Source organism: Ailuropoda melanoleuca, chromosome 1, assembly GCF_002007445.2.
Source record: "Ailuropoda melanoleuca isolate Jingjing chromosome 1, ASM200744v2, whole genome shotgun sequence".
NCBI lineage: Eukaryota > Metazoa > Chordata > Mammalia > Carnivora > Ursidae > Ailuropoda > Ailuropoda melanoleuca.
The window spans coordinates 69,355,106-69,368,341 of NC_048218.1; the positions used below are offsets into that span (position 1 = coordinate 69,355,106).

The window sequence follows — 13,236 nt, forward strand, 5'->3', positions numbered from 1 at the left end:
GAGGATGTATGAGAGGCAGTAATCCTAAGAAGGTAGTCCCCTTTCCTGACAATGAGGGAGGTCCACGGGAACAAACAGGACAAAGGGGAAGCATAAACATATTTTGGCTTGTCCTACAATGTTTTGGGGTCCAGAGGCCATGAGGGTGTGACAAAGTACTATGTCTCCTAATATCTTCCAGATGGGCTGTGGTGTTGAGTCACTGCTGGGGGTGCAGACAGCAGTAGAATATACAGGGAGGAGGAAGGGAGGGAGAATAGCAGCAGGGACTGAGAATGTGGATGCTGGGGAGTCCACTTTGCCGAGGACAATGAGGGAAAAGTCCAGAGAGGCATAACAGCCTGGTCTTCCTGAGCTGTGTCTTCCCACATCTAACCAGAGAGAAATTACTGCCTCTAACATATTCTCAAGCCAGTGACAACTTAGCATCCACCATTGTACCTACCCCTTCCCCAGAGTGGGACTGACATAGGGTCAAGGGATTTAGAAGCCTGGGCCCTTCCAAAACGCTTGCCCTGAACGTCGTCCACCCCTCCTCCAAGCTTCACCACCTCGGCAGAGGGACTTGAAGCTTCATTTTGTGATAGAGAATGGTGAGACCAACCCCTCTCCTCTGCCACTGTTCAGTTTCTTCTGTTCCTTCCCAATGGCCCTTACTTTGTCTTAAAGTTTCAAGATCAGGAGAGAGCCCTCTAGGGATTGGGGTGAGAAGCAAACATCTTGGCTACAAAAGCCAGAAATAGAAGGCCAATGGTAGGGAACAAAAAAGGTTGTTATTAATTATTTGCCTATTATGTGCCTGGCTCTGCTAGGGGGACTTGTGAATATAAGGGGGAACTGCGAGGGGAGAACAGGGTGATGGGGTATAGTAAGGGAGCCAAATGGGGATTTGGGAAATGAAGAAGTCTGGAGGGAATGAAGGCTTAATATGGGTGGAGCCCAGTTCATCGTAGGCGCTTCTCTCAGAAACAGGAAAACTTGGTTGTAGCTGGGTCACAAGGAGCCATTTCGAGCTCTGGGGCATTCCCAGTCTAGGGCACTCTGTGAGACTGACTTGAGCCCAATTATCCCAGCATAAGCAAAGCTGTGACCCAGAGCTAGAGCCACTCCCTGCTCTTGGCCTGCCATCGCCTGCCATCCCCCATCCATCCAGAATGGCTCCACCCCAGACCCCCAGAAAGGGTCAGGCAGCTGCTCCAACTATTCCTGTAGGTGGGCCTGAGCATGGAAACAATGTGGAACTGTGGAAAACCCAGAAGACTCTGTGGGAGATAAATGAGGATGGGAACAGAACCCTTTTTGGTAAAAACGAAGAAGAGTTTTCCCTCAGTACTGAGGGGTGGGGACCTAGCTTGGGAATGTTAACCTTTCCCCCCAGGCAAGTCTGCTGGAGAATGAGAAGAGGGGCTACTTCCAGAAGGGGCCCTGCCCTCAGGCCAGCGGTCCAGGGCAGCACAAGCAGGACGCAGGAGACTGCCTCGCACTGGATCCCTGCACAGAGCTGCTGGGTTCCATTTTGCCCTCTCCCACCCCTGCAGAGGTCCAAGGGTTGCCCATAGACCCATCTCTTTCCCCCTAGCCTTAGAGTGCAGTGAGAGGTCTTTGGGGTGGAAAATGACTCTCCCTCCTCTCCACTCTGCCTCCCAAAGGCAGGGCAGAGCACCCCCTTGATTCCACAGTGGGCTTAGATGAATCTTCTGCTGTCCCAACTTCCTGATCCTGCCTTCCCAGGGCTCCGTCCCCAGGTGTGCTACACCCATTCCCTACTGCCTCTGAGCACACTGACTTAGTTAAAGACGAGGCTTATTTCCAAGCCCGTCCTCCTGCCAAGCTTTGGGGAAATAGCTTAGCAGAGGTTTGTCACCAAAGTGGTCTGATCCTTTCTTGTATCTCAGGGGAGTGGGGGGGAGGGGCTGGAGGCAGTGAGTCCTTCGTGTCTTCTGTGGAAAGGGAAAATAGATCAAGAAAAACTACCCTCTACATGCCCTTCCTCAGCACTATGGAATACCCAGTCCCACTCCCGCCATCCTTGCTGGCCTGGAAGGGCCCTCCTGGCCCCGGTGTGGCGGGCCCAGTTGGGAGCAAGCTGGAATTCCCCAGGGACAAAGCTCTGATTCACCAGCTGAGCCCTGACATAGCCGCCCCCTCCAGATTCCTGGGGGGTCAGTAAACAAACAGGGTGACAGCTCCCGCCTCCTGACCTGGCTCAGTTCTGCTGCCCTTCCCTGAGGGAGCCTGCTTAGAGCCTGTTGGGACTCTGCCTGCGGCTCGCCAGGCACTGATTCTGGATGCCAGCTGAGGGGTAATCATGGAGCTGCCGAATCCTGCAATGGAGTCCCCAGGCAGCACAGGTAGGGTCAGCTCATGGGGACACAGGGTGATGGAATTCAGAACCCTGCCCTTGAGCTGGGTTGTTCCCTCACTTCTCTTTCAGTATGTGGCCGTGAGCTGTGGTTTTAATGGGGTGATTGGTTTTCTAGATTGCCTGGAGAGCCTTGTGTGGGAAGGAAGTATGGTTTGGGGGGAAAGGGACACTAGAAGAGTCTCAGCCACCACCAGAACCATGTTCTTTCTACAAAAGGCAAGCAGGTAGATAGGTGGGCAGGCAGGTGGGTTTCCCCAGGCTGGGATTGAGTGGCACAGGCTGAGATTTCCTCCTCCATACTCTCCTTCCCTTTATCCCCCTCTGCCCCTGACTGGGAACTCTTGGCACTGTGCTAGAGGTAGCTAACTTCTTAAAGGCTATTTGGCACAACCCTTGTTCCCCCAAACCTTATAATACCCTGCAGGGCGAGCAAGTGATGGGTGCTGAGCTTGAGGGCTCAAGGCGAGCCTTTGGCAGGCTCTATGGCTGATCCTCTTAGCTGCTGAGTCTGGTTAGAGTTCTTTGGAGATCAGGATCAAATATGTGGCTTTAGCTCTTTCTCAACCCATGGAAGATGAACAGTGCTCTTTAGGACGATTTCTAGGCTTCCTGACTGGCGGAAAATGCAGGTGCGGGAGGAGGGAGAGGGGGACACCAAGGCCTAGATTCATTTGGGAAGTAGGACATCTATTACCAATAGCTCTCTCTGGCTGGTCTACTCTCTCTCCCTGAATCTTTGAGGCAGCCCCTCAGCTTTCTTTTCTAGAAGGTTGGGTATACTGTGGGACACTGAAGCATGAGCCTACAGCTTACCTTGAATGCTGTGGTTGCCAGTGTTTGGGCAATTCTGAGAAGCTCTTACTAAAGCAAATACTTCTAGAATCCTATCTGGACAGTAAGTAGTCTTGGTAGAATTTATAGTAATAAGAGAAAAATGATAGTAGTCAGCAGTTCAAAGTGACTGACCTGTGCCAAGAGAGGACCTTGCAATGAACAGAGCCACGGAGTCTTCCTTTATCTACCACCCCCCCCGAACATACCCTGGGACGAGACTTTCTCTCCCCTTTTTCACATTTGTCCCATCCTTGGCTTGGTGCAGACCAGGGTGTGGCACACTCCGGGGATCGCAGGATGTCTGTGTTTCTGTCCAGGTTAGAGCTGCTGCTACCGCCCCTGTGCCTCCTCAGGATGGTGCTGGGGTTTCCTGCCTAAGCCCAAAGCTCTTCAACGGGTCTGTTGGTGCCGCTGGACCCCTAGAACCACCAGCCATGAATCTGTGTTGGAACGAAATCAAAAAGAAGTCTCACAACCTCCGGTAAGGCCTGGCCCATAGAAACAGGAGCCTTAGACAATTGGCTGGGACAGTGTTGGGCTCCTTTCGCTGCTGCAATTTGTCATTCTCCTCTCAGCCTGTGTGTCACCCTCTTGTTAGCCTCATCATCCACTGTTGCCTTTCCTTCTCTGGACTTTGGAAAGGACCCTGGGTCAGAAGTCAGGAGACTTGGATTTGAGCCTCAGTTTTAAGTAGCTGTGTCACCTTGGATATGTGGTTTGAGTTATCTGATTTTCACTTTCATTTTTTTAAGAAAAAAAAAAAACGAGTGAAGGAACTGTCCTAACTACCTCACAATGTTGTTATGAGGATTCTTATAAGATATGAAAGTGCTTTCTGAACTTAAAAGCACTGATGTATAAATGAAGGATATGATTACTCCCTCCTCCTCTTCCTCTCATAATTGCCCTCCATCTCGGTAGATCTTATCTGTTCTCTTTCTCAACCTTTTACGCCTTCTGCTCCCATCCATTGGTTATCAGCTCCCCCATTCCTCCCCAAACTGAGGGCAAATCAGTAAGAGCATGAAGTCAATTCCTATATCGGTTGTCCCTCTTCTCCCTACCCCTTTACGTAACCTATCCCCACACTTTTCCTCTCCACTCCCTATTATCAAAGCCCAAACTCCTGCCTGTTGGTAGGCTTTGGCTGGAATGAGGCGGCATAAAGAAGTTGAAAGAATGCAGGCTCTGAAGTAAATAAACCTGTGCTCAAATCATAGCTCTACCGGTGATTTAACTGTGTGACCTTGGGCAAATTACTTAACCTCCCTAGGCAATAGTAATCTCTACTTCATAAGGTTGTTGCTCTGAGCATTAGTGGAAGCAATCATTTCGGTAAGGGCTTAGCCCAGGTGGTAGGGAGGCAATGAATAGTTATTATGTCAGCTAAGGGAAATGGGCTTGATGGCTGTACCTAGGCTGGCCTCCAGCTTCCTACCACTTGGTCCTCAGCTCACGTTTCATTTGTGGAGGAAGGTAAAGCGAGATGATTATAGTGCGTGCATTCTTCTCCCTCCATATGTAAAATCTCTAGCCTATGATGCTGTCATCCTTTGGGACCCTTGGGCTGCATATATTTGTGTGTGCCCTCACACATATGAGTGCCCACGGGTCACCTGACTTGCCCTTTCTACTTACTGTATCATTTTCTGCTCAGAAGGCAGGCTCTGAGAAGCCCCTGTTGATGAGTAATTTAACATGATTTGAGTTCCTCCAGGGCAAGAGGGCAACCAGACAGCTGTCCCCCCAACGCCCTTGCTCAGTTTCCTCCTCTTCCCAGCCTGACGCTGGGCCGCTGGGCACACAACTGAAATAATGGACGTCCACACTGATGCTCCCCACCCACGGACCTACCCATTGGTTTTTAGTGCTGCACTCCATGTGAAGGTGCCTTGGGAACCTTTGTGGTTGAGTAGGAGGAAGGGCTCCGGGCCTCTTCCCGCTTCAACCAGAGCAGCTCCCCTTTAATCTGTTTTATGTATTAAAGTTCACATAAATATTTGGGGGAAAAAGTGTTTTGTCGCTTAAACAAAAAGAAGATTGAAAATCACTGGTCTTACGCCTTGTGTGCAGCGCTCGCCTAGAGGCCTTCTCAGACCACAGTGGAAAGCTTCAGCTCCCTCTTCAAGAGATTATTGACTGGCTCAGCCAAAAAGATGAGGAATTGTCAGCTCAGCTGCCCTTGCGAGGGGATGTGGCCCTGGTGCAACAGGAGAAGGAGACACATGCGGTAGGTTTGAGTTATGGAGGCTGTGGTGTGTAGCCTCTCAGCTGGGAAGGGATTTTTTTTGCAGGATTCTGACAGATGAGTACTTAGCCTCTGCTTAGACGCCTGAAGTAACAGGAGGCTGGATCCAGTTTTACTGATTTTTGGATAACACTCCGCCAGAGTAAGTAAACCTTTTCTCCCTAGTTCTTTCGTCAGAAATTGGCCTCCCTTCAAATCCTGCCCCAATTTCCAGTGGGGTCATGGGAAAACGAACATAATATAATGTTAAGTGAAAAAAAAAGGATATGAAGCCATATACAGGTGGATCTCAATTGTACAAAAATCTATATAGATGTGTGCACATGTATACACACATACAAAACCCAAGAAGTAACTATATCAAAAAGTTTATAATGGTTAATGCTAGGTGATGAAATTCGAGTCCTTCTTAATTTTCTTCTTCATACTTTTCTGACATTTCTAAGATTCCTGTGATGTATATTACCTCTTATAATCAGAAACTAGCAACAGATATTTCTTAAAGATGAATACAGAATGCACTAGTAGAAATACTTATGTGATACAACAGAGGTGTAGCTAAGGCGACAATGGCAACCGTATTGCAATATAAATGTATCAGATCAATACGGTGTATAGCTGAAATTTATACAATCGTATATGTCAATTATATCTCAGTTTAAAAGGTGGATACAGAATGGAATACAGTACAGCAAGAAAATAAACTATAACTCCATGCACAGCATGGATGACTCTTAAAACAGTATGTTTAGTGGAAAAAAGCCAGAAACAAAAAGGGTACATACTGTATAATACCATTTATATAAAGTTCAAAATGGGCAAAACTAATCAGTGCCATTACAAGTCAGGACAGTGGTTACCTAAGGCAGAAGGATGAGATAGTGACCAGAAGGGGGCACTGAGTGTGCCTTCTGGGATGCTGATGGAGTTCTGATTCTTGATCTCAGTACTGATTACAGATATGGAATCACTTTATGGAAATTCCCCTAAGCTACACACTTTTGATTTGTGTACTCTTCTTTATATTTCAATAAAAAATTTAATTAAAATTATAATATAGGGGTCCCTGGGTGGCTCAGTCGGTTAAGCATCTGCTTTTGGCTCAGGTCATGATCCCAAGGTCCTGGGATTGAGCCCCATGTCGGACTCCCTGCTCAGCGGGGAGTCTGCTTCTCCCTTTCCCTCTGCCTCTCCCTCTGCTTGTGCTCTCTCTGTCAAATAAATAAAATCTTTAAAAAAAAAATTATAATATAAATCCTGCCTATCTGGTTTTGATTTCTCCAAGCCCCTCAAAGGGGGACTTTCTGGGTCTTCCAGAGAACCAAGTTTCCCAACCCCAAATGTCCACATTTTTCTCTACCTTGTGGCATATCCAGACCCATTTCATGCTAAATAGACCTCCTAGCTTCAGAGTCATTCTTCTGCCTATAGGGAGGACTGCACCCTTCTCTGGGTAGCCAGAAGATACATGATAATGCTAAAGGATCAAGTTGCACCAAAGAAAAGAAAGGTTGTCAATTGCAGAATGGAATTTAAAGCAATCGAACAATTTTACCTCCCTGTTGACCATGTTGCTAAACTTCATAGGCCTTTATGGAAGATGTCAAGTCTCGGGGCCCCTATATCTACTCTGTGCTGGAGTCAGCTCAGGCCTTCCTGTCCCAGCACCCATTTGAGGAATTAGAGGATCCTCGCTCTGAGAGCAAAGGTGGGTGGTCTTCCTCTCTCTTGCCTTCTTCTTAGCTATGAACTGCTAAACACCTTCCTGCCTTCCCCAAACTCATTTTCTCAGCTGTTATCTAGGAGGATAATTTTCTCTTAGGGGTCCAAAGTTGGGAAGGAGCAAGATTCACATTGCAGGAAAAAGCAAAGAGAACAGAACCTGGAATAGGGGAGACCAATGTGTGGTCCAAAGGTGTATGTGGCTCTGTGGAGCATCATGTGTGGCCTTCTAACAAGACATAAAAAGGAAAACAACACAAAAGACTCAAACGCATTGAGCTGACTCAGTGAATAAAAGTGGTAGTATGTCCTTTAAAAACGTACTGCTTCATTCCAACATAGACATGCAGTGATGTGCTAATCAATAAAAAAAACTTTCTAAAATCTAAAAATCTGGGTGATGACATTTCAGGAGAAAATTTACTGTGGGTCTTTGCTACTGATCCTGGTGACTTCTGGTCCCTCTCCTCAGTAGAGTAGGCCACTCTAGGTCTAGGTTCAAATAAGGTAGCAGCATGGAATTCGTGGTGATGAGGTGTGAGTGGTAGCCCAGCAGGCCCTCTTCTCCAGGAAGAGTCCCCAGCCTTTCAAGACTGGCTATGAATAACCTGGAAGGACCCTTTGTTAATTGAGCCCTTTGTTAAAGCTGTTGACTCGCTCAGTTTACTTCCAGCCCCTCAGTAGGAGGCTAGTTGTCAATTTACTGCCCAGTGGGCCTCAGATAGGACAAGCCTGGAGTTTTGGGGGTCTGAATCTACTCCTGAGGGGAAATCTGAGGAAGGAAGAAGAAACCTACAATTTAGGTGCCTAGGTGGAAAAGCTAAGCAAGTTAAGCTAACCTCTCCTGGGCATAAAATGCCTCCCTTCTTTGATTGGAAGTGGGCAGCAGACACTAATGCAAAATAGCGTTCTAGAGTCATGTGAATAGGACTCTGGATGACTTACCTCACCGCGCCTCTTAAAATATTTCACTCACTGTTTACCTTGCCCATTTTTTAAGAATATGAGGAAGTCCTCATAGCAGGGGAAAGTAACAACATGGTCTCCTGACTGTGGTGGGAGATCTATGAACCTACACGTGTGATAAACCACATAGTGCTAAATACACACGCACACACACACACACACACACACACACACACGCACATGCACATGCACATTTTACAAAGGTATCTTTGTCCCTCTCGTTCCCTGTGCTTCCCCTGCCAGGTTGGCCTGACCTGGCTTCCTACTTGCTCTTACAGATACCTCGCCCAGACAGCGGATCCAGAACCTTAGCCGCTTTGTGTGGAAGCAGGCAACAGTGGCCAGTGAACTATGGGAGAAGCTGACAGCCCGCTGTGTGGACCAGCACCGCCACATCGAGCGCACTCTGGAGCAGCTGTTGGAGATCCAAGGGGCAATGGAGGAATTAAGCAATACTCTGACCCAGGCTGAGGGAGTCCGTGCCACATGGGAGCCCATTGGGGATCTCTTCATTGATTCACTCCCTGAGCACATCCAGGCTCTTAAGGTATGCAGACCCCTAACCTGGCTACAGTCCAACCTGAGACCTGACACTCCTCCCAGTCCCTGCTACTGAAGCTTCACTGTTGGCCCAGACTTGCAACTGAGCCTTTCCCAGTTTATGTGTTGGATTTGGAGGCTGGTTTAGCTGGAGTCTCCTCAGTCCTTCCACTGTCTTCTATTTCCCTGGTGTTTTCTGAGAGTGGGAAAGGAGCAGAATAAGGACAGTGGCCACCCACACCTGAGTCCAAATGGCCCCTAATAGCAAGCACGTGGGTTGTGCTGTTGAAACAAAACTCTTTGGGTGAAGAGGGAGGAATTGAGGAGAATGACTAATGGTTCCTCTTTCCTACTCTCTGTTTGCTGTGGAACTTGGGTTCTGGTTCTATAGCTATTCAAAGAAGAATTCTCCCCCATGAAAGATGGAGTGAAACTGGTGAATGATCTGGCCCATCAACTCGCCATTTCTGATGTACACTTGTCAATGGAGAATTCCCGAGCCCTGGAGCAGATCAATGTCCGGTGGAAACAGCTACAGGTAGAAGAGAAGCTTGAGTGAGCTATAGGGAAGAGCTTTGCTATAACTAGGCTTGGGGGAAATCTTCTTCAGGCCAAAAGGAAGTGAAGGGGCTTTAGAGTGGGACCTACATGGGAAAAGAATAGTCGAGCATTTCAGGCCAGGGAACAGGCTTCTCAACCTCTAAGCTGCAGGGAGTAATTGAATGAAGATCTGAGAGGGGCCTGTCTAAATGTGGGCATTGGGGCTCCTGGGTGGCACAGCGGTTGAGTGTCTGCCTTCAGCTCAGGGCGTGATCCTGGTGTTATGGGATTGAACCCCACATCAGGCTCCTCCGCTATGAGCCTGCTTCTTCCTCTCCCACTCCCCCTGCTTGTGTTCTCTCTCTCGCTGGCTGTCTCTATCTCTGTCGAATAAATAAATAAAATCTTAAAAAAAAATAAATGTGGGCATTAAGTGTGGACAGGGGCAGATGAGGAGTGACTATGGCCTGAAATTAAGGATACTCTTCTCTGACCCTTGGGAGTGATACAGAAGGGTTAGGAGTTGGGCGACCATGGGAGGAACTAGAACCAGAGAGGAGCTAGCTTGTAAAGGACTTCACAAAGATTTCCAGAGGCGCCTGGAAATCCCACACTAAATATCTGGAATGGATTCACTGACTTTCTGCCTCTTTCCGTAGGTGTCAGTTGGCGAGAGACTTAAGCAGCTCCAGGATGCCCACCGGGACTTTGGGCCTGGGTCACAGCACTTCCTCTCCTGTACGTGAGACAAATTAGACTTCATTTAGCAGAACCTCAGATATCTTCCAAGAGAGTCTACTCTTGTCCCTTGGGGGCCTGGTAGGAGCCCAGTATATCTTGGCATCCAAGAAGCAGTAAGGATAAAGCAGCGTAGTATAGCAGTTGAAAGGACAGGCTCTCAAGTCAGAGAGGACAGGGTCTGAGTCACTGCTCTTTGACTTAATAGCTGGGCAAGCTTGAAAAAAATAGCGTAATGTTTCTGACCATCAATTTTCCCCATATGTAAAAAGAGGAGAAAATATTACTTAACTCATAGGGTTATGGGAGTTAAATAACTTCATTCTTTCAACATTTATTGAGGACCTAACATGGGCCCAGGTAGTGTTACGGGCACTAGAGCTACCTCAGTGAATGAAATAGACAAAGGTCTTAGACTTGCAGAGCTTATCCACTAGTAAGGGAAGCCAGAATGTGAACAAACCAGTACACTATATATAAGGTAAACTGGTGACAAGTGCTGTGAAAGAAAGTAAAGCAGGAAAAGCATGAAAAGGCAGTGCTGGACTCAATAAGAGAGGCATTGCAATTTTCAGTAGGATAGTCAGGAAAGACCTCACTGACAGCAGGGCAGTTGAGTAGAAACCTCAAGGAGACGAGGGCATGAGCCACGTGGATATCTGAGGGAAGAGCACACCAGGTAGAGGAAACAGCAACTTCTAGGACCTTAAGACAGGGGCATGCCTGTGGAACAGGAAGGAGGCTGGTGTAGAAGTAATAAGGAGAGGAGAAAGTGGGAGATCAGAAGGGTAGCTGGAGACCAGAGCACTGAGGACTCTTGTAGGGCATGGTCAGACCTTGGGATTTTACTCTAAATGGAATGGAGAGCCTTTGAAGGGGTGTGAGCAGAAAGATGACATCATCTGGCAGAGTCAGAGTGTTGGGGGACAAGAGCGGGAGCAGGAAGACCTGTTAGGAAGCATATGGTCATCATCCAGGCGAGGTATTATGGTGACCCAGGTCGGGGTGGCAGCAGGGGAGATGGTGATAATATATGGCTATGAAAATCAGCTGTGTGAGAAAAGCGCTCAGCAGAGTCTCTGGCTTGTAGTAAGAACTCAATAAACGTTAATGGCAGTTAGAACTCTTGTCTTATAATCACTGGTATGCAGCTGTACCTCCAGTGGGCTCTTATGCCCAGGGAAACTGCAGTGAGGAGGTTGGCCAGTTCACAAAGCCTCTCCTCAAACATCTGGAAGATAAAGACATGGAGCAGAGAAGGGCATCCTATTCCAGAATTCCTCACCAGAGAGAAATGGGCAACACCATTCCCCACTGTCCTGCAGAACTGAGAAGCTTGACCTCGTGGGGGAAGGGCTTCGAGGGTCCACTTCATCTCCACAGCAGCACTGAATGGGTAGAAATGGCCGGCTGCTCAGGGAAGAGATCGTCAGGGTGGCTGCCAGGCCAGGTGTTCCTGCTCAGGCCCCTTGCCGCATCTCTGAAACATGAGGGTATCCATGACAATTTCTTCTTCCCTTGGCCTAACATCAAGGAGAGAAGTGCGTTCATCAGTTTTTGCCCCACCTTCAGGGGCTGTTAAGAGCTGGCAGTGCGAGTCAGGCATCCCCTTTTGGGCTTGACCACTTATTCGGGAGGATAGAGCAGGGGAGTCCCCGGGGGCCTGAAGAGCATAAATGGCCAACTGCTTTCTTTTTCTCTTCTCCTTTACCAGCCTCTGTGCAGGTTCCCTGGGAAAGAGCAATATCACCCAATAAAGTTCCCTACTACATCAAGTGAGTGACCATCTGAATTAGAAGTGCCTCATTCACCTGCCCACCCCCCCCTTGCCTTTTTTTCTCCCTCTCCCTGTCCCTGTCCCTCCTTATTTGTTGGGATTCCTCCAACCAGTCCAGTTTTTCCTCCTACTCATCTCAAGAGCTCAAGATTCTACCTGGGTAAAGGTGAACGCTTATGCTTTGGGATCTTCAGGGGGACCCTGCAGCTCCTTGCATCCAACCTATCACTGAGTGATGCATGCATGTGTGTGGGGGCGTGGGGGGTGGCATGGACCCTGGTATTATTGATGCTTCTGTTTGTAGCCACCAGGCTCAGACCACTTGCTGGGACCATCCCAAGATGACCGAGTTATACCAAACCCTGGGTAAGAATTTGGGTTTCCTGTATAGGGTGGAGATCTATACAGCTGCCTTTTTCCTATAAGAACAGAAGGGAATTCCATTCAACAAGCTGGCGGGGGTGGAAGTGGGTGCCTTCTCATTTCTCCAGCAACCTTTCTTTCTTTCCCATCTGCACCCCCTCCCTCAACTGGAGACTCTACATTCCTCCTGGGCCATTTTACCATCACATTATGGAATTATGCTTAGAGATGTGAACCAGATTTGCTTTGAAAGACACTGTCCAGGCTATGATTAGTGTGACTTTCATGCACCTTAGTGTTGGCTACTAAGAGACAGTCACCATTAGGTTGCAAATATTATCTGTGTTGATGCATGTGAATATAGTTCATTCATTCTCCCTGCCGTAGAGTGTTCCATTATATATACCACAGTTTCTTCATCCAGTCTGTTGATGGACTTTTGGGCTGTTTATCATTTGTCCTTTACGAAAAGGACAGTGCTGCTAAGGAGCTCTTGTACACACGTTCTGTGCATGTTTTTCAGTCTACAGGTCTAACATCATTTCAGTGCATCGCGAATAGACTAGGAAATTTGAAAGCGGAACAGATCCTTAGCAAGAGTCATATTTGCTAGTGATTTGTTATGTTTTTACTTTATCAAATTTAGCAAGGTATTGTTTCCTGAAATGTTTGATTCAGTTATTTATACATGCACACATGAGTGTACATATTGGACCATGATGTCAAATGAATTTCTTACCGTGCATCTTGGTCAATAAATGTTTGAAAATCACTGCTCTAGGATACACAGCCAGCTGGGTTGTGGGATATGTGAATGTTCAATGCCAAGTCGTTTTCTGAGGTGATTGTATCAGTTTACACTTCCACCAGCCCTCCTCATTTATCCACGTCTTTTCTGACATCTGCTATTGTCAGACTTTTATTTTTTGCCAAGCTGGTGGGTATAATATGGTATCTTGTTGTAGTTTTAATTTGCATTGCCCTGATCTGAGTGTGGTTCTTCCCATTCTTTGCAGCTGATCTGAACAACATTAAGTTCTCAGCTTATCGGACTGCCATGAAGCTACGCAGAGTCCAGAAGGCACTGCGTTGTAAGTTTCCCATAGCACTTCTCCATGGCCTTCGCCCCACTCCTACTCTTCC

At 47.7% G+C, this 13,236-nt stretch overlaps 2 protein-coding genes across 12 annotated transcripts in view; one reads left to right on the plus strand and one right to left on the minus strand.

The window, feature by feature from the left end:
* DLG1 (discs large MAGUK scaffold protein 1) overlaps window positions 1-13,236 on the minus strand; it is a 1,062,265-nt gene that overhangs the window by 562,922 nt on the left and 486,107 nt on the right. The window lies entirely within an intron of this gene.
* DRP2 (dystrophin related protein 2) overlaps window positions 1-13,236 on the plus strand; it is a 44,247-nt gene that overhangs the window by 12,839 nt on the left and 18,172 nt on the right. For 4 of the 5 annotated variants that reach the window (XM_034660383.1, XM_034660379.1, XM_034660388.1 and 1 more), the window contains 9 exons: window positions 3,517-3,680; window positions 5,273-5,429; window positions 7,035-7,155; window positions 8,414-8,682; window positions 9,067-9,213; window positions 9,875-9,953; window positions 11,668-11,728; window positions 12,035-12,096; window positions 13,110-13,184. In XM_034660383.1, the coding sequence (XP_034516274.1) occupies window positions 3,517-3,680; window positions 5,273-5,429; window positions 7,035-7,155; window positions 8,414-8,682; window positions 9,067-9,213; window positions 9,875-9,953; window positions 11,668-11,728; window positions 12,035-12,096; window positions 13,110-13,184 (1,135 nt within the window). Of the gene's footprint in view, window positions 1-11; window positions 33-3,516; window positions 3,681-5,272; window positions 5,430-7,034; window positions 7,156-8,413; window positions 8,683-9,066; window positions 9,214-9,874; window positions 9,954-11,667; window positions 11,729-12,034; window positions 12,097-13,109; window positions 13,185-13,236 lie in introns of those variants that run through there. The other variant, XM_019809278.2, reaches the window with a different exon arrangement.